This window comes from Pseudorasbora parva, chromosome 16 (assembly GCF_024679245.1).
Source record: "Pseudorasbora parva isolate DD20220531a chromosome 16, ASM2467924v1, whole genome shotgun sequence".
NCBI lineage: Eukaryota > Metazoa > Chordata > Actinopteri > Cypriniformes > Gobionidae > Pseudorasbora > Pseudorasbora parva.
In genome coordinates this window covers 7,393,004-7,415,177 of record NC_090187.1, presented here as the reverse complement: position 1 = coordinate 7,415,177, position 22,174 = coordinate 7,393,004, and the positions used below count along the sequence as shown (strand labels likewise).

Genomic DNA, 22,174 nt, shown 5'->3' with positions numbered 1-22,174 from the left:
TTATGCATCTGTAATCCATAATTTTTTTTACACTGAACACCGCAAATTATCTGTCTTCAAGGGCTTTAGAGTGTGAGGGTGTGAGAATAGCATGCAGCCATCTTTGAAAAAAGGATCCATTTAGCAATCAAACACACAGATATGATCAGACATGGTTTGAACTCTCCACATTATGGTGCCTCACAGGCAGCTCTATTCTCATTCACCGCATGTATCAGGGATCGGTTACTCTAATAATGTTCCCACAAAGAAAAACTGCCCCCTCCTCAGTTCCCTTTTCTCCCTCACAGACGGCTCTGCCTTCTCTCGGTGCTCTGATTAGGATTTCCTTGTGCTGAAGACGCTCATAATGTGTGACTTATCACAATGAGCTTACTCTAAAAACGAGCCACCGCAGACAACTGGTGAATGGAAATATAACTCCGACTGTCAGGGTTCAAGACCCTCATTATCAATTATTTATTAACATGGATATGGATACCCTTATAATCTTAGATGGACAACTGCACTCATTGGCCTACTGACTTCTGTAACAACATCAAATTAATTTTCAACTGTTAGCATTAGTGTAGGTGTGTAGTCTGATCTGCCCACATTGTCGCTATATGATGAATTGAAATGAGCTGATAACATCGCCGTTTTCTCCAGAGCGACTGTACAGCCGAATCAGATTTTGTTGCAATATTTTCCCGTTTAACACTCTGAAGCTGCCTTGAAAAAAGCATCATCGTTAAAGCTATATATATATATATATATATATATATATATATATATATATATAAAAAGCTATGCTATATAAATAAAGTTGACTTGACTAGTTAAAGCGATTCATTTCTGGGCCAATAGTGGCATCAAACAGAATTGCGACTATTACTTGATATTAAAATAAAGCAATAAGCATAGTGAAGCCGTGGTTTACAGTGAATTTATTACAGCTGAGGGGTGTTGTTAGGAATGATGTGGAGTTGACCCCCGTAGCTTATTACACCATTAGCGAAGACTTTTATATTGAAAGGACTATAACTTGTGCGAACATGGGAACAAGACACAACTGACAAATGAGCGCTGTCACTGTCAACCCGATCACACATTGCACACTCGTACTATTTATACGCATTTATGTCGTGGAATGTATACGCCAAAACTAATTTTTTCATGTCAACGCTGTTTTTCGCGTGCATATGATATGCATTTTATGGCGTATATATGACACGCTCTCTTGGGTAGGATTAGGGTAGTGGGGTGGGGGGTTCGTATGTATAATACGCCATAAAGTGCGTATCATATGCACGCGAAAAAGTGTATCGTATGCACACCAAAATGAGTTTTGCCATATACATTCCACGACATTGCACACTTGTACTATTTATGCAGATTTTTCGTGAGATCCGGCTGATATCGCACTGGAAATTCAATGGATTTTTATTATGAACATATGACTGACCTTAAAGAATATAATAAACCTGAATGTCACTGTCACTCAATCTCTCTCACAATAATACAAGCTTACGGAGTTTAGCCGACCGGATACGGTGAATGTTTAATCTATCAACGAGCTCTGTTTCACCTTCGTTGCTCTGGTTGGTGTAGCACTATCCTATCACGTGCAGAGGGAGTTTGAAAGACAACCGTTTATCCCGCCCCTCGGATGGAGCCCTGTCTATGGTGAGTTTCCAGACCAAACTATTTTATGCTTGTCAGGCTAGCCTACCATACCTATCCTCACGATTTTGATTTTGAGTATTTATTATCATAGACTTTCATGCGTACTTCGTAATGTTTATGCTAATATGCTACTTATGACGTTTGGTTTAAAAACCAAACAAAAATCCATATTGGTTTATTATAGTGGTCTTTTTGCTTTAAATGAGCATAATAGGAGTATTTTCACATTGACTAAAAATAAAAATACTTTCACATTTTGGTAACTCAAAGGTCAGAACTCAAAGGTCAAAGTTTGACAGAACCATGAACATTTGCCCTTGAGCAAAATATTCAGTTCAACATTGCAGAAAAGATTCAGACAGTTTCTCAGAACAGTGCTTTTTAAACTCTGTAAATTTTTAATAATTGTGTTATAAAATATATGCATTTCGGTTTTATTTATTTTTAAATTTGATGATAGTTTTTATTATTATTATTATTCTGTAATTATCAAACGAAAAAATAAAAAAAATATTAATGCATCAAAAATGTATGAAGTACATTGCTAATGATGTCACAGAGGAACTGTGTATTTGACATATTTGAGTATTTCTGGTTTAATTTAGAGGGATATTACAAATTGTATTTATAAAAGTGATTTCCAGCCCAAAGGAAAATTTTAATGTTCACCCTTTATTCAAAAACTTTGTAAGCATGTTGCAGTTTTGCTTTGGATCGAATTGTTTTATTTGTGATAACGCAATGAAACATGCCAAATTGTGTAGATATTATTTTTTGTCATATTTATGAACACATTCTAAAACGAGAGATCCAATGAAATCTATGTTGCAAGTAATGTTTAATTTTCCCTGACATAGGCTAATACTTTGCTAAATATTGTCAGATAAATATATCAACCAAGTTGAGTGTTTTGTTGTTTTCTCATATTTTGATGGTTTAATCGAACTTGTTTGGTCATTAAAAACAGATCTACCTTCCGGACATCACTTTTGGTTTTGCCTCTCCTATATAGCAGAGAGCTATACAATATTCCCCCAGTATCAGAACAACAGTTTGTATCACTCTGCTTAACCGGACTCTATTTAAAAAAATACTACTGCTGTTTTGTTTTTTAGGTTTGAATGTATTTAGACCTCAAATATGTGACTCATTAACACATGGAATATAACCATACGCTGATTACCTATGGAACTCCACCCATATCCACTGCTACTCGTGAGATATTGAGCATACATTTCACTGCATGTTCAAATAAATCACACAAATATAATTTCCATTTAATATCTATTCAGTACATTAAGACATTTTATGCCAGTAACGATTTAACACTACCACAATGATGCAGACAGCCGACACAGCATTCAGCTTTGGTGAAAATCTTTCACAACTTATCGAACTATTTGCGTAATTTCAATTCAGAGAGAATAAATAGGTAATGAGATAAATGAAAACACTTAAGCCATCATTGTGTTCCCACTGGTATGACGATGAGCTGAACCTGCAGAATCACTTCATCTTCAGCTCGCTCTTTCATCTGTACTTCTGGGAAATGCTTTTCTTTGAACGAAAACTGACAGGTTGGCCATTCTTCAAATTTGGCCCGCATGACCTTCACACTCACTACCTAGAAGGAGGAAGTAACTATAAAGCCCAGAGACTAAAAGTGAAAGCAAATGTCAACAGACATACACGTTGGTACACTTATCAATATTATGACGACATTCCAAGGAAATAATGTTTTTTATACTGAGCCAATACTTGCTATAAAGAAAATAAGTTTTGCCCCTACACTTGCCCATCACAGAAAACGTCTTTTTACATTTTTAATTATATATATATTGCATGTTTATTTAGCATCATGGACATCACCGTGTCTTCATAATGTAGTGAACATGGCCTGAAACTTGAATACCCATTTTAAGGAGCTCATAATGTAGGTCAAACTAGTACACACACACACTCACTAAATATACACACCTTGTGAATCAAACAGGAACATTTTTAATGATCATACTCTTCGTACACAAAGTTCCGCAATAAGCGTTTTAATTGGATTAGAGCAAATTATCATTCGTAATGTCAGATCAGTTTTAGTCATGATGATAAACATCTGACATTAATTACTACCCAAGACAATGAACCTGAAATATAACATTGTATCTACTATTCTTTTATTGGATTATCAGCTACAAGTTCATATCACAGCCTTCCACACCAGTTTATTATAGTTACTTCGGAATATCATAACATGCATTTTTCATGTAGGTGTACATTTAAAACAAATGAACTAACTCACTCTAAAGAGTTACCAATAATTTTGTAATGTTAACAAAGAGCCTTATTGCAAAACTTATTTTCTTTGTATTAAACGTCATTTTTGTCTTACACACACACACACACACACAAAGTGAGATTAACTCGTAGTTCTCTTACTAACATCAACAGGTCTGTAAATTAAAAAGACAAAGACAACACAACAGGAGGCTAAAAAAGCAAGTCAGTCAGTCAGACAATGACATTGATTGAATCATTTCAGCTTGGTGTTGAATAGAGATGTGGGATTTTCTTAAGTTTCCTCTGCTTCAGCCTTCAGACAGCATGGATCAGAATCAGAACAGATGTTAAAATGGGATAGATGAGACCAATCAGAACACTAGCATTCAGGACACACCCTCCAGAGCTCAGCCTATCACCATACTGGTCCAATAGCTGGAGAGCAATCCCATTGGTCCATCCGAATCCCAACTATGGCAAAGGAACAAGAGTTATCAGTCACATTTCTTTGCACAAATCGTGTGGGACAAGTCATTCGCCAAAGTCTAATATGGTTGGGGATCAGCAATACTGATACTCGCAACACTAATGCCAAAGTCTGATATAAAGACTTTCCATGATACATCTTTTGAAATTTATTCTATGAACTTGGAATTTGATGATGAGCGTCTATTAATTTGCCATTTCTCCTCTAGACACTATTGGTCCTCAGGGTCTGGGAGAAAATGAGAATCTACATTTCAAGAATGGTTCTGCTGGGCTGAAGAACTCTTAATTTACCCCTAATTCCTCCAGAGATTAAAATGTCTCCGAAGCGCTGTGCCCAGCTCTGAAGCAGATTTATGAATTTGAATATGTAAATATGAACAGGGCATTAATACCTGAACTTCATACTCGCCACCTCCTCCGGGCTTTCCATCACCGTTGACATCGTACTGTAAAAAGGACATGAGGTGAAAAGAATTGTAGAAAAAAAAACCACATTTTTGATTGCCTAGACTTTCAAAAGAGAGACAAAAAAAATTATATAAAAAATATCTAATTGACAGTATATGCAGCAGTTTCCCCCCGTGGTATTGAAAATAGCATTGAATATCGATGTGACATGTTTTGACTCCACCCCTCAAAGAATCGGAAAGAACCGGAATCGAAAGTAAGAATCAGAATCGTTCAAATCAAAACGATGCCCAACCCTACTGACGACTGGTCCGATCATGCAAGTGACAATTCAAATGTCCAAAGTGTTCGCGCAGGGCACATGAATTTGACAATAAAATAATGGTGCACGGATAAATGTCATTTACAATAAACACTACAATGCTTCATTACAATTTTTTTTTTTTAATTTCATGGAAACTTTAAACAAATGCAAAAACTAATACATTTTTTATATAAGGTGAAGAGGGACTGCATTCAAAATCATACCCATTCCAAAAAATGTCACTATTACCTACATTATTCCATTAATATAGTGCACTGAATTCGCTCCAATAATTTCATTCTCTCATTCAGACACTGAATGTGCAAGTGCTGCGGTCTACATTTTTTTGTAAGATGCAGGAATTAATGAGTGCATAGGTATTCTCTAGCAGCTAGCAGTTGAGTGTAAATCAGTTGGACACTTGTTATTGTGGTGCATTATGGGATCAAATTAGTTCAATATGGTTTGAAACACCGCTACAAATGGCTGTTCCCTCAAATAGGCTACTGCACTATATAGGAGGGGGATTTCAGACACGACCTAGAGTGAATTTTAGTGGACTTAACCTTCTCAAACATGGCTGCATATTTGATGTATGCCCGCCAGTTGGTCTGTATCCACCGTTGGGCCAAACTGAAGGAGAGCTCTTTAGCGTGGGCTGAATCTAGCCCAGAGAGACCTGTAAAGACATGATGGATGGGGTGAGAAGTGGGTGGGTCATTTAAATGGCAAATTCACCAACTACTGAGAATCATTAATCACATCTTAATAGTCACTTCCCAAACTCACAGACAAGATGTGACAGCAGGCAAATTGAATTTTGAAGGGAAAAATTTGATTTAGTTCACACATTGAGAAGATTCTTCAGACACACTGCTTCAAGTTTTAGCTGAAGTGGCTGATGTGCAAAATGTGTGTTTGATGCTGATGTATTAAAGCCTGCCTGCGCCGTTGGATAAACTGTACACTGCTGTCAGGAGTTGGAAGAGAACCAAACTGTTATTGTCTACAGGATCACACTTCTTTCAAGGGATGTTCTCTCCCAGTCACTTGGTTCCCAGGATTTTCAATGAGAACAGATCTTCATCTGCCACTTGATAGACGCTAGCCAAACGCGACAAACTAAATGTGTATATATACACGAAGAGAAGTCATAGAGGTCTGTGTATGTATATGTATAAGTAACTACATCAACTACCAGTTATTAGAGTATTAGTAGACTGTCTGCTTAATATCTGCTAACATTTTGATGGTCCCCCAAAAGACATTCCACTGACTAGAAGTCATTTTACAGTTACGTCAACTTATTTTACTAACCTGAACCATATTACCTAACCCAACAGTCTACTACTGCCTACTAATACTCTACTGAGATAGCTGACATGTAGTGGACCCTCAATAAGCAAAGGAAATTAAACTTCAATACACGCTGGTGAATTGGGTTTTTTCGGTTTTGCATTTCATTATTTATTTCTACTACTCTCCGTTTGAAATATTTCTCAGTTTATTTCGGCTCTTTTTGAGTGCGCTGATTTGAGCAAATATCTAATCATATGCACTAAAGTTAAGGGGTGTTTACTCGCGTTTTAAAGTCTTGCCGGTTAAACATTTCATTCGCGTGCTTATGCACTGTTTTGCATTGAGCGCACACACTAAACCTTATGTGTGATTAACAGTATTAGCGCAGTAAGATTGTCCAGTAATCGCCTGTGTTTGACAGATGCTAACATATATAAACACAGTCGGTAATGTCTAAAGTGAAAGTAAAATTGCGTGCGTCTGTCTATGAGATGCCAGCAGGTCTTCAATTGACAGCAGCGCAGCCTAGTCCTTAAAGTTCACCTCTAAAATGATGTTAATAAAAAAAGGCCTTTAATACAGTAGCTTTTAATCAGTTGTATATTGAAGACTATGTAGTTTTAATTTTAGCCAACATTTATTTATTCAATTTCATACTTAAATGCTACTGTACATCTGAGCTGCCACTGTTAATCTTTATATATATTTATTTTATATTATACAATACACTGGGAATGTGTACAAGGGTTTTTAAAGTAAAGTTAAGTTTAAGTAAGGGTTTTCAAGTCTTAAGTTAAATAAAGAAAGAGTATTGCAATAAAAACATTTTCTCCTTAACCTTTTTTGGTTTCTGTCACCTAAGAATAGAATAGCAAAAAAAATTAATAAACGAACGAACCACCGTGGTTAAAAACAAGTATGTATTGAACTGTGGACTAACTGTATTGTTGCATCCCTATTCACCACTTTAGATCATTGGTTATTATATCTTACTTTGGTTAATGTTAACCAGTACTTTATGTCCAACAATCGGCACATTCTTAGAATGATGACCAGAAGATCATGCGTTCATACAATTAACCTGGATGTTGCAAAATGTTTGGCCCAACAGATGTAGCTCTTTATTTAATGTTATTTTCTATTAATAGGTGAAAGAACTACACAGCCCTCACACTCTCGTTACATTAGGCTACATCCCACTGCTGTTGGGTTTTCATGAGAGAACTAGTGTGGTTGCTAACTGGCAGTGTGAGTCACATTTAAGAAAAGGCTGATTAATCAGGACACATGGCATCCTGATGGACCCAGAGTCTGGAACATGACCTCTGAAACAGTGGTCTGATCACTTTAGGCTTAGTTAATGTCAGTTGGAACAAAAAGGTAAAATGATGAATCAAGCACAATACAACCAATAACATTTAGGATAATATTTAGGATCCTTTTATATATACACACAATTAATTGCAACTTAATTCAGAAAATATATATATTATTGGATGAAAACTCCACAAGGAGTAACCTAGATTACTGTCTAACACTTGATGGCTGCTCTGTCAAGTCCTCATCGTCAGTGAGGAACCTTGGTGGGCTCTTTAAAACCAATCTTCTATTTGAAAGCGATGTATCTACCAGCTTAAAAATATATCCAAGTTATGGCACATGCTTTCAGTGACAAATGCTGACCAGTTAGTTCATGCATTCATGACCTCAAGGCTAGATTATTGTAATCCTATACTGGGTGGTTGCCCCGCTCGCTTAATAAACAAATTCCAACTGGTCCAAAACGCACCATGTATGATCATGTTAGCCCGGTTCTGTCAACACTGCACTGGCTTTCTATTAAACATTGTAAGTAATTGGCAAGATTTTAAAATGTATGCAAAGCACTAAATGGTTTAGCTCCCCAGTACTTGAGCGAGCTCTTAAATGGGTGATGAATTGAGAAAAATCAACTTTCTCTTGAGCTTTTGATATATAAAAGGTGATATATAAAGTTTTTTAGAGCTAAAAAGTTCCTTGTTAGTCAAAGAAAAACTTTTATAGACGCCAGAAAACGATCACGTGCTTCATCTTTATGTCATCGTGCGAAGAGAACCACCTCTGCAGAACATGTAATTCAGTAGCCCCACCCACCGAATCATGGAGCTATTCAGATCACTAGTCAGCAGCAATAAACATGTGGAAGAAGATAACACGATATTGTGGAAGATCACAGTCGCTGCATAAGCTTCCTTTGGATCCTAATATTAGGAATGTGTGAAAAATCCAGCTCACGTGGAGAAGGCCATACGTGTTCGCTTCATTTCACTGTGGAATCATTTGTATAAGAGTCTCAGGTGGATTTGCAGACACAATGTTGTGCCTTATATATATTGGATCCAACAGGAATGGTGCAACAAACTTATGTGAGCAAAATGTCTTTTATATGTAGTAATAGTAGTCCGAGGTCTGTGTGTTTTCCAGATGGGCTACCAAAACGTACGCCCATCGGCAGAAACTCTTTCTTGATCTGGTTGCGCACATGTGTGGTTCACGCTTATATCGACAGATCCTGCGTGCCATGTAATACAGAAATATGCAGTTGCCGCTTTCAAAATAATCTCTCCCTCATGTGAACTGACAGGGGCCTAGATATGACAGCGGAGCTGAAGCTCATTAAATATGCAAATCTTATCCAATCCCAGCCGTGGGCGTTTACTTCCAAGTCTCCAGTGCGTCACGCCCATTAGAAGACAGCCTCAAAACCAGTGTAGAACAGCCTATTACTTAGTTATGATGTTTTTGAATATAAAAACATCACACGTCATTAGTTGACCTCAGATACAGTATATAAAAAAAGAAAAAGCCAGTTCATGACACCTTTAACACATACTCCATAACATCTATTGTGGTCTCAATTCTGACCAGTTGATAATACCCAGAATATCAAAATCAACTGCAGGCGGTCAATCCTTTTCCTATTTAGCTCCTAAACGCTGGAACAGTCTTCTCATTGTTTGGGAAGCAGACACTCTGCCAGTTTAAATCTGACTAAAAACACATCTCTTTTCTATGGCATACACATAAAACATAATCGATTTATATTTTTATTTTATTTAAAACATTTGTCACAATTAAACCATTAACTCACAGAGCTCTATAAATAAAATTGGATGTGTAGGTACGTCCAACTTTATCCACATTCACACAGTATACTTGTGTCAAGTGATATTTATTATATATCATATATTAACCAAAAAAACAAGATTAGGTGACCATATACCTTCTATAATCATGTGTTGAAGCGGAGGCCAGGCGTTGGGCATGTCCCACTGCTGCCCACTTTCACTAAGAGAGGTGGGAACTCCATTAGGATAGTCCAGACCTCCACTATTCTAAACAGAGAAAGAGAAAGAACGTTTTGAGAAGGTTTGTGAAATATTGTGCAAAGAGTGCCATCTGCTGTTGAGCATGGGGTTTGCTTCACTAACAAGACGTCTCTAACAAGAGGATTGAAACCTTGTTTGAGGTCTCACTTTCATGTGAAACAAATCTTTTTTTTATTTAAGACCCTTTATAAATCAATAGGGAACAAACTGGTGTTTCTCAAGAGGGAATATATTATATACAAAAGCATTACAATATTCATTTACTGTGCGCATGCATGGAAGGTGCTAATGAAAGCAGCATTAGGTCAGATGGTGAGACATCTGGAGCTTGTGTGCAGGAAGGATGCATTGCATATGTTTTATACAGTCGATATGCCCACAAAAATCACCCACTGTAAAGGATCAATAACTGTCAGATTTTTTTGTTTGTAAGGTGACTGGCTCACTCTCAGGTATTGCACGGCCTGATCGGCCATCTCCGGCTTCGAGTAACAGCGTGCCCAGAGAGGTGCCAGGTTAGATGGGTAGAAGGACCGGTGCCGGGTCTGGTTCAGCAGGCTGAAATCAAACCAGGCTCCTCTCTCTGCATCCCACAGTAGACTTTCAACCGCTTTAATTCTAGTAGAATGTGCCTTCTCATATTGCACTGCCTTCTCTTCATTACCTACAGGAAACACGTCAGAAAAAATCCCAGAGTGCTTTTAATAAAACGTACAAACCAGAGTTCATACACTGCTGCCTTACTATGTTACCTAAGGGAAGCAAACAAGCATTTTTATCAAGTACACACTACAGTTCAAACGTTTGGGGTCAATACATTTTATTTTCTTGAAAGAAATTAATACTTAGACATCTTTTGTAACAATGCAACATCTTTATTGTCAATGTCAAATAAATGCTCTTTTTAAATGTATATATTTAATCAGAGAATCCTGAAAAAAACTGAAATATATTAAATCATGCAGTACAACTTTTTTTCTTTAGCAGCACATCAGCATAGAATGATCTCTGAAGGATGTGACACTGGAGTAATGCTGCTGAAAATTCGGCTTGTATATTAAAATATAAAAATTAAATGGTTATTCTAAATAATAATAATACACAATATTACTATTTTCATCAAATAAGAGCAGAGCATGAGACTTCTTTCAAAAACAAAAAAATTTGAACACTACAGTTGAACATTTATCACACCTGTTAGCACAAATTAATGTAGACCTTATTATTTACATATACAGAGACGCTAAAAAATATTTAGATACTTGCGATACTAATTATAATGAGATATTTATTGCAATTATTAACGTGTGTGTGCACGTGTTATAATTGCAAAAAAAATATCTGCTTTCAGTACTTATGACCATTGTTCTTCCTTAAAGCAGTAGCCTAATTAAGTTACTATATAATAACAGCATGACAGATTGCAGGAATAAAAGGAAGATGAAAATACTGCAGTTTATTAGGGGTTTAAAAGAGTGTGCCCTTTAAAGTAATTAAATTGTTTAATAAGTCGTGACATAAGTCCATGACATAAGTTCATATGTTTGTTTGACAATTTTGGATATGATTTTTTTTAACAAAGATTATCAATTAGTATTATAAATTAATAGTTTTGTTTGTTTAGTTGTTTATGTACATGGAGTGTCTGCATCTAGAAATAAGTGTCTTTACTCTTTTACCCAGAATCCTGTGGAAGGAGGCCAGCAGACGCTCATTGCGGCACATAATTGCATTGAGGTCAGCAGGCAGGATGGAGCTCGTCTGTGTGTCGCTCAGGGTGCCGTTGTTTCTGCCTGTGCCGTCTATATACCAGCGGGAAGAGAAGTCCCAGCCTGACTCCGCCCCGGATGTCAGTTCCATCCAAAGTCTCTTCTGAGCCTCTGTAATACATAAGCACATTCAAATTAATGCACAAACAAGAACAAGGGAGATCCCTTTTAAAGTGCCACTGTAACTTTATTTTAAGCACACACCAAAAAAAACCACTTAATTTTGAATAATTTTCCCCCCAAAACAAGAAAAACATTTTTGCTTGTCTAGTGAATGCTTCTTGTTTTAAGAATGTTTGGACTAGAAACAAGACAAAAATACTGAGAAAGAAATGCATGTTTTTTGTTAGCAGTATATAATGTAATCAGTATGACCACATCAAACTCATGTTGTATGACTTCTGTAAATGAGATCAGCTTTATTGGACATTTAGTTATAACTTATATTAAAATAAAGTATGTGAGCATGGATTAAGAGAGAAAACAGCTACTTTCCCCTCATTTCAGGCAGTTCCAAATTGAAATTCTTTCTTTTGCAAGAAAATAATCATGCACTTTGAAAGTGTGCAGACCTTTAGTTTACATGCACACACAGTTATATTACACACTGCATGAAATGTAATATCTGAAAAAGAATAAGCACTTTAAAGGGATAGCTGATCCCAAAATACCCATTTCCTCACCCTCGTGTCTTTCAAACCTGTATGAGTTTCTATCTTATGTTGAACACAAAAGATGATATTTTAAAGAATGTTGTAATCAGACAGTTGACAGTAGCCATTGATTTCCATATTAGGAAAAAAAAATACTAGGTTAACTATTTCATTCCTCAAAATATCTTCTGTGTTCAACAGCAGAGAGAAACTCATAGGGTTTGGAGCAACATGAGGGTGTGTAAATGACCAAATGTTCATTTTTGGGTGAACTATTCCTTTAATATGACCCATTTTAAATGTTTATCTTGTTGCAGCACCTGTAGACATTTAAATATTAGTGAGAATCAACTTAAATACAGTGTGACGATTCCTGAATCAAGCCCTGGATTCCTACCTGTTGACAGACCCTCAGCCAGTTCAACATCATCACTGTAGGACTCAGGCCTGCAAACAGTCACAAATTAAAGCATCTGGATGCATTACAGTATATAAATCTATTACAATATTGGAGTACACAGTAATAATAATAATAAATGATTATTATTTAGATTTTCTTATTACTGCAATGAGAATTGTTATACTGCCTTAAATGGGTCATGAACTGAAAACATTTTGACAGGAGGTCATCATACTATAAGAATATCCAGTAAGTTTCAGAACAGAAAGCTTCCTTGTAGGTCAAAAACAGCTTTTATTGTAACCAAGCCCAGAGAATGAACTCTTTGTGGAATGTGCCCATCTTTGATGGGTGAAAAGCGCCTCTACAGAAGAAAATCAACGCCGCCTTCATCATTGCAACTTAGGCTCTGCCCACTAGCGTTTTAGTGAGATGACGAGGAGAGAAGATTGATACAGGATTACTGGAATAAATATAACATGCATAAATATAACAAAATGCTAGGAATGTGGTTGTTTTATTTATTTTCAACAATGTGAATGTCTCTTATGAACATTTATTTGTTTTCAGCACATTTACTGTGGATTCTTTGGCAAATCAGTCAATTCACAATCAACAAATCTCTTATTTATATTGTGTTAGCATTGTTAGTTGTGATAAAAACATTCATTAGTGTGCAGAAATCAAGCTGCAATGGCGAGATCACTGGATTCATGCACTCAACATGTCCGTCTCCTCATCACTGCAACCTTTCATGCCATGGTGCGTCGTGGTGATTATAGCATTATTTAGACCATTACCTTGAGAGTTGTAATAGTAAAAATGTGCTAAACCTTTGAGAGGGTTCCACATGTATTACTTATCCATTTCATATGGATGTTCAAAGACATTCAAAGATGTTAGCCAATCACAGCAGTGAGCATTTACCCTGTCTGTGAGTTCAGAGTTCAAATTGGAGGCTAAAATCAGGGTAGGAATAATGCCTTTTATTTCTAAATTATGACAATTTGTGATAAAAAAATAAAAATCGCATAACACTACAAGTGTACCCCAGGAAACATTATAAACCAATAAAACAATGCAGTTCATGACCCCTTTAAGTTTAAGCTGATTTATTAAACAATAAAACATATGTTAATGTTTTATGTAGGGGTAATATGGAAAACTATAACCATAAAAAAGTGTGATATTTTAAAATGAACATTAAAACTGAAATAAAACTTTAAAAAAAAAAAAAAAACTAAAGAAATGAAAGCAACATAATGAAATTACTAAACATTTAAATAAAAATAAAATGAAACCAGAAAACAAAAATACAAATTAATCCACAGTATCATTTATAACTATAATACTATTTAAATGTGCTTAATTTCACCCAAATAAAAAAGCAGTCCAAAAACAGTCATTATTTATTCATTTAAAAAAAATGCATTATATTGCCAAAAGTTTTGGGACACCTGCGTTTGCATACACATAAAATTTAAAGTCATTCCATTCTTAATCCATAGTTTTTAATATGGAGTTAGTCCAATCTTTGCAGCTATAACAGCTTCTACTCTTCTGGGAAGGTTTTCCACAGTGAGTGTGTTAATGGGAATTGTTGACCATTCTTCTAGAAGCGCATTTATGAGATGAGGCACTGATATCAGAATGCGAAGCCTGGCTCGCAGTCTCCACTCCAATTCTAATTAATTCTGTCGGTTTGAGACCAGCACTTTGTGCAGGACAGTCAAGTTCCTCCACACCAAACTAACTCATCCATGTCTTTATGGACCGTGGTTTTTGCACTGTGCGAAATCATGTTGAAACAGAAACATCCCAAAACTGTTCCCACAAAGTTGGGAGCGTGAAATTGTCCAAAATGTCTTGGTATGTTGAAGCACTGTAACTAAGGGGCCAAGACCAACCCCTGAACAACAACCCCATCCTATAATCCCTCCTCCACCAAACTTTCCACTTGGCACAATGCAGTCAGGCAAGTAGCGTTTCTCCTGGAAACCACCAAACCCAGACATGTTAATCGGATTGACAGACAGAGAAGCATGATTTGTCACCCAATGTCTCCATGGCATGCTTTATACTACTGCATTCAACACTTTCCAAGAAACTCTCTACGCACTGTTCTTCAGATAATCTGAAGGCCACACGAAGTTTGGAGGTCTATAGCTATTGTCTCTGCAGAAAGCAGCTGACTTCTGCGCACTGTACGCCTCAGAAAACACTGATCCCGCTCTGTAATTTTACGAGTTTCTGTTGTTCCCAAATGCATCCATGTGTTATAATACCACTAACAGTTAACCATGGAATGTCACAAATTGACTTCTTGCACAGGAGGCAAACTACCATGTTTGAATTCACTGAGCTCCCGAGAATGACCCATTCCTTCACAGATGTTTGGAGAAGCAGTCCACATGGCTTGGTTGCTTGATTTTTAGAAGTGATTGGAACACCTGAATTTGATGATTTGGAGGGGTGTCCCCAATACTTTTGGCTATATAGTGTAATAAGTTCAGTGACCCTGAGGTCTTGGTCTCACCTGGGCCTGTCCACCGGTACATTATATCGATTCAGAGTGTGGGTCAGTCCATTTATCGCCACAACATGAGAGCGATTCTGCATCCAAAAGCTGTACTCCATTTCCAGTGCTGGCAAAACCTGCCTAAACACACAGAGCACACACGGCGCAGAGGTGTTGTTCAGTGCGGCCGAGCGCAACACCTCAATATTCAACAACCCTGCAGGAAGGCAATTTAGTAGGAAAGGTTACCTGAGGAAGTCTTTGTCTCTGGTGACCTCATAGAAGCTTTTCACCATTATGGGAAGGAAGGGAGGCTGACTGCGCTGCTCGTAATAAACTCGACAACCGTTTGGGACAAAGCCATATCTAAATGGGAGTGAAGGGATAAAATGTAGATTTAATTGTTGTGGTTTTAATAAAACTGGTTTGTTAATTGACTGTTAAAATGGTTAAAATGCTATTAAGAGTTGCAGTACAAAAAAAACAAAAAACAAAGTGCACCTTTCCACAAGGAACATGAAGTTACGAATCATTCCTCGAGCTGTGTCAGTCATCTCAGACAAAAGCAGGCCGTTTATTACCCAATACGAGTCCCTGAAGAACAAAAAAGATTTAACTAGATTTAACTTTCATTTTCTGAAGAAATCATGATTGGTTCTAGCCATTGCAGATCACAGCATTACGATATGAGGGTGGTGTTGTGCATAATTGTGAGGGCACTGCCTTGTCACCATGAGTGTTATGTTGATGCGAGAGCAGGGGTCGTGTTGGAGATTAACATTTAGTATATTAGGTGGTTAAATTGTGTTTTTTTTTTTTGTGCAAAACAATTTGGGCTGAACGAACCCTTTAAACGAAAACGATCTACTGATTTGCTATGACCATTGTTGGGTGCATAGACTGTAAAAAACGGATGACGTACCTGCGCTCTCTTCCACTGGTAGTAAATGAACCCACCAGTGTTTAAATATGGCACTGACATCTTGGGTCTTGAGTCTAGCAACTTGGAGCCTGCGCAGTAGTGAGCGCGACGGTCCCGCACTCAACTCCTGCCTAATCAACCACACGCCTCTGAACTTTTTGTGAAATTAACTTTTCAATTTCCATAATTGTTTAAGTTAGAGCTCCAGTCACCATCTGAAGTTCCTGAAAAAAGTCAGTTGGTTCCTCAGTGAGTACTTCGAGAAGCTGTCAATCATAACGTCATACCCCCATTTTGATAGCATTACATATCTAAAACTTCCGTAATTCCTCAAATAAAGACCGGGCCTTTATTTACCTGAACTGCAGAAGAGAACCGGCTTTTATTTGAAGCAGGCTTTTGTTAGGGGCAGGCCTGTATTTCATCTGTTTGAAAAATAATTGCTTTAAATAAACCGTTTTGAATTAAAAGCGGTAGCGTTCCAGTGGACAGGTATAATTGGTGATATTTTTGCAAATGTTTCTTTAAAAAAAACAAAAAACAAAAAAAAACATTTACAACAACAGCCAGAAAGGCGACAAAGCAATTTGGGTCAGAATTACTAATCGTAGCCTAATCGGTAACCACCATTGAGTAAGTTTGAAAAATGTCAAATGTTTATTCCGCACTTCATTTCTATACAGGTTGCACGTGAGGTTATTTTAGACTACTTTACAATATTTTATTAACAGTTTATTTTGAAGCCTATGCTGTTTTCTTGTAAAGATCAATATATGTGTAGCCTGCCTGACAGAGTATTTTCAGACGTCGCATCTCTCATTGACTACAGTAGTCTATTTAAAATGGCATAAATGCATCAGTTATATTCTCAATTTAATTTACAAAGCAAACCCTGCAAAGTTTTTAGGTTAACTATAGAAGAGACCAGGATTAAGTGCGTGTTGCACTAGCAAGACTCGCAACGGGGCGCGTGGCATCAGGATGGTAGCGCTCCATCGTGATGTTGGTCAGCCGTCACGGGACAATACCACGACGAACTTGAATGCACATTACATGAAAGGCACTTAGGAGATTACTAATTTTCCACACTAATAGCCACACTAATTTTCCCCTGGCTTAATTTGAGACCAGCTTTTATCGGTTCGTGCTGACCACACCCCCGACCACTTTCAGAGACCTGCCTGCCATTTAATTGACTACAGGCTTTTATTTGAGGAATTACAGTAAACATATTTAAAGAACAAACACTTAAGTTTATATATGCGTGAAAAAAACTGCCAAAAATGACAGACACCATCTTTAGAAAACATTTATTTGAAGTGTAATTTGATTGTTCAGTTTGGTCCCATTACATTTCATTGAGAGGGCGGGGTTTATGACCTCTACTGCACCCAGCCACCTGGGGCGATCAAGACGCTTTGGCTTCACTTTTCAGGACTCGTGTGGCACACTTGATTGAGTGTAATGCATTACCAAGTATTTACATTGGATTTACATGCATTACCAAGTATTTCATTACTAATTTACTCATTATCCCTTGAAAAACTACTCTTAAAAAGGGTTATTCACCCATTGTCATTGTCAGATCATTGTCATTAATGACTAATGTCATTCCACACCCGTAAGACCCCTTCATCTTCAGAACACAGTTTAAGATATATGATATTTAATTCCTTCAATGAAAGAGTATGCACACTATACTGTCCAGAAAGGGAATAAAAACATCATCAAAGTAGTCCATCTGTGACATCAGTTAATTAATTAGAATCTCTTGAAGCATCGAAAATACATTTTAGTCCCCCCCAAAAAAAGAAATCACAAAAACTACAACTTGATTTAATATCTTCCGGGTTTGTTTTCAATCCTCAAAAATATTCAAACGGTTATGAATCGGCAGATTGATTCATGATTCGGATCGCCAATGTCACATGATTTCAGGAACTTGGCAGTTTGACATGCGATCCGAATCTTGAATTAGTCCGCTCATTCACAACCGTTCAAATCTTTGTTTGAGGATTGAAAACCAACTCGGAAGAGAAGACAATGCTGAATAAAGTCGTAGTTTGTGTTATTTTTGGACCAAAATGTATTTGATGCTTCAAGAGATTCTAATTAACTAACTGATGTCACATATGGACTACTTTGATGATGTTTTTATTCCCTTTCTGGTTCTTCTGGAAAAGGGACAGTATACCGTGCATACATTGTCAATGGAGAGACAATCTCTCAGACTAAATATAAAATATCATAAATGGTGTTATTAGGGTGAGTCATTAATGACATTTTTGGGTGAACTAACCCTTTAATTACACTGTGATGTTGTTAGATGTTATTAGTAGCTAGTAATTGATTACTTTTTTTTTTTTAGACCAACACTAGCTATAACATGTCTGAAGCACTGGTCACAGTGAATGAGTATGAGCAATGACAGTGATTTTGGCATTAGCAAGTACCACTAATTGTGTAAATACTTGTATGTATATAATAAAGAGACAAACCAGTAATAGAGTTCCCTAAAGCGGCCACCGGGCACGACGACTGGGTGTGGGGTGTAAATCTGCGAGTACAGCTCTGGGTGCTCTCTGACATCATCACGGATCTGCACAGCCACGAATATACAGTATTGTTCAAAATAATAGCAGTACAATGTGACTAACCAGAATAATCAAGGTTTTTCGTTTTTTTTTTTTATTGCTACATGGCAAACAAGTTACCAGTAGGTTCAGTAGATTCTCAGAAAACAAATGAGACCCAGCATTCATGATATGCACGCTCTTAAGGCTGTGCAATTGGGCAATTAGTTAAATTAGTTGAAAGGGGTGTGTTCAAAAAAAATAGCAGTGTGGCATTCAATCACTGAGGTCATCAATTTTGTGAAGAAACAGGTGTGAATCAGGTGGCCCCTATTTAAGGATGAAGCCAACACTTGTTGAACATGCATTTGAAAGCTGGGGAAAATGGGTCGTTCAAGACATTGTTCAGAAGAACAGCGTACTTTGATTAAAAAGTTGATTAGAGAGGGGAAAACCTATAAAGAGGTGCAAAAAATGATAGGCTGTTCAGCTAAAATGATCTCCAATGCCTTAAAATGGAGAGCAAAACCAGAGAGACGTGGAAGAAAACGGAAGACAACCATCAAAATGGATAGAAGAATAACCAGAATGGCAAAGGCTCAGCCAATGATCACCTCCAGGATGATCAAAGACAGTCTGGAGTTACCTGTAAGTACTGTGACAGTTAGAAGACGTCTGTGTGAAGCTAATCTATTTTCAAGAATCCCCCGCAAAGTCCCTCTGTTAAAAAAAAGGCATGTGCAGAAGAGGTTACAATTTGCCAAAGAACACATCAACTGGCCTAAAGAGAAATGGAGGAACATTTTGTGGACTGATGAGAGTAAAATTGTTCTTTTTGCGTCCAAGCGCCACAGGCAGTTTGTGAGACGACCCCCAAACTCTGAATTCAAGCCACAGTACACAGTGAAGACAGTGAAGCATGGAGGTGCAAGCATCATGATATGGGCATGTTTCTCCTACTATGGTGTTGGGCCTATTTATCGCATACCAGGGATCATGGATCAGTTTGCATATGTTAAAATACTTGAAGAGGTCGTGTTGCCCTATGCTGAAGAGGACATGCCCTTGAAATGGTTGTTTCAACAAGACAATGACCCAAAACACACTAGTAAACGGGCAAAGTCTTGGTTCCAAACCAACAAAATAATGTTATGGAGTGGCCAGCCCAATCTCCAGACCTTAATCCAATTGAGAACTTGTGGGGTGATATCAAAAATGTGTGATACCAAGAAATGTGAATGAATTGTGGAATGTTGTTTAAGAATCATGGAGTGGAATAACAGCTGAGAGGTGCCACAAGTTGGTTGACTCCATGCCACACAGATGTCATGCAGTTTTAAAAAACTGTGGTCATACAACTAAATATTAGTTTAGTGATTCACAGGATTGCTAAATCCCAGAAAAAAAAAATGTTTGTACAAAACAGTTTTGAGTTTGTACAGTCAAAGGTAGACACTGCTATTTTTTTGAACACACCCCTTTCAACTAATTGCCCAATTGCACAGCCTTAAGAGCATGCATATCATGAATGCTGGGTCTCATTTGTTTTCTGAGAATCTACTGAACCTACTGGTAACTTGTTTGCCACGTAGCAATAAAAAATATACTAAAAACCTTGATTATTCTGGTTAGTCACATTGTACTGCTATTATTTTGAACAAGACTGTAAGAAGATAAATATTAGGTAGTCACAGTTCCATACACTGTTTAAAAAAAAAAAAAAAAAACCTTAATGGAGTATGTTTTAAAACTATTTCCCTCTAATTCATTTCACAATTAAATGTTTATTGATATTTCTTTTGTAATTGGCGGGTTACCTTTCGACCAAGGGACTTCCACAAACCGTGCAGTTCTTCAGCCCAACTGCGATATTTTAAGTCAGACACCCTGGATAAAAATTTCGGTCTGTGGAAAAGTGCAGTAAGTACGTGTTAAATTACTTGGTACTTCAATGTATAATTATACTGCAACCAGGACACCTTAAAATAAAGTGAAATCGAATTTCGCAGAATGTCCTGGCTGCCCTTTCCATATGCTTTACATGGTGTGGGTCTTGAAGCTTTAGTCAACATTTACTTAAAGTTCCAATCGTTTGTGTTCTAAGAAAATCATACAAAGTGAAACGACATGAGGGTGAGTAAATGACGTTCTTACTTCGAATGCCAGTCTGGAGGAGTCCACTTCTCAAACTCCTTCCCCGGCTCTTCAAAGTATGCTTGCAGGAACTTCTGTAGCTCTGAGGATGGGATGGTCTTGTTTGGGAACCCTGAGGTCAGGTTTGCAAAAGCCTCCACAACGACCTCTATGGGTTAACAGGGGAATAGCAGAGAGCACAGGAAGAAATCACAGGCCTAGAGCTTCTTAAATGTGCATCAGAACAAATCAAACACGTTTGACTCACCAGGAGCTGTTGACAACTTCATATCTACAAAGTACTTATCATCATCAAACAGTTTAGCCATCTGGACCTGTCGTAGGACTTCTCCTGTGCAGTAGATTGGACTGGTGGCAGCAAACACATGTTATCAACTAATGCACATGGGCAACAGGATAGTTTGTCTGGCACTCAGGTTAAGCCCATAAAACCAAGATCAACAACGTCCTCTACTGCACTTCTTTAATAAAGGGTTAAAGCTCAGCTTTTCAGCATTCAGCACAACACCTGCCTTGTCACTGACTCAAAGTTCAGCCACAATGAGAATACCATCTAGTGACGGTTAAGTCTTTTTAAATTTGGGTGAGGACCATATTCAAAGCACATTTTACATCATAAGGAAAATAAGTTCACAAAAAGACAGACCTGCAAATGTAAGTGTTCATGTAAAAAAGTGTTAAATCACCAATATACACAGCTTAATATTTAATGCCGTCATCTCATTGAAAAATTCAAAAAAGCTGCTCAGATTTCAGCAGTGAAGATTATTATGGGAACTAACCTGTCACAAGGTGCCAGAAGCAGATCACCAGAAGAGAAAAGGACGGTGAAAAAGACTGTCACAATTAAGCAGTGCATCTTGGTGAGCTGAAATATCAATAGTCAGTAGTAATGAACAGTCAGTAAACTGTAGCCTGCGTTTTATATAGCTCTGTTGTTTACCCATGATAAGGGGTTATAGGTCAGTTATAAATCATACTGCAGTGATGACATTTCCAGAGCATTTTATGCCTAGTCTGTACTCAGCTGTCAGATATCAGTATGCATATTGTCACCATGACTGAAAATGTTACATAAAATGAATGTAAGGAATAAATAAAATAAGGCTCAAAATACTGACATCTAGTGAGACAAAGCAGTATTGGAAACTGACATTTATAGACTAATGCTGCCTCCATGTGCTAACAGAATCATCGTAAATACCAGTTTTCTAGTTTATAATAAAAATATGGACATAAACACCCTCAAGTCAAAATTTGAAAGCAATGAGCTGGTAACCATGAGCTCAGAAGTGGGAAGCATTGAACTTCCTATAGTGCGTGAAGACGGCATACAGCACAAACAAACATACTGTCAAAGGTCTAACAAGAGGAATAC

The 22,174-nt window shown here is 37.3% G+C and overlaps 1 protein-coding gene and 1 long non-coding RNA gene across 2 annotated transcripts in view; one reads left to right on the top strand and one right to left on the bottom strand.

Moving 5' to 3' along the window:
- LOC137043142 (uncharacterized) overlaps positions 1 to 11,627 on the top strand; it is a 93,950-nt gene extending 82,323 nt beyond the window's left edge. The window contains exon 3 of the long non-coding RNA XR_010898421.1: positions 11,491 to 11,627. This is a non-coding gene — a long non-coding RNA (uncharacterized lncRNA). The remainder of the gene's footprint in view (positions 1 to 11,490) is intronic.
- Positions 3,456 to 22,125, bottom strand: treh (trehalase (brush-border membrane glycoprotein)). The gene is made up of 15 exons (XM_067419285.1): positions 21,579 to 22,125; positions 21,044 to 21,144; positions 20,797 to 20,944; positions 20,460 to 20,547; positions 18,568 to 18,668; positions 15,649 to 15,741; positions 15,397 to 15,513; positions 15,166 to 15,288; positions 12,627 to 12,676; positions 11,487 to 11,687; positions 10,254 to 10,471; positions 9,702 to 9,813; positions 5,707 to 5,819; positions 4,821 to 4,874; positions 3,456 to 4,410 (listed from the first exon to the last, which is right to left on the bottom strand). Exons 1-15 carry the CDS (start codon positions 21,653 to 21,655, stop codon positions 4,255 to 4,257), a joined length of 1,752 nt encoding a protein of 583 aa, XP_067275386.1. The 5' UTR covers positions 21,656 to 22,125; the 3' UTR covers positions 3,456 to 4,254.
- Positions 22,126 to 22,174: the final 49 nt, after the last annotated feature.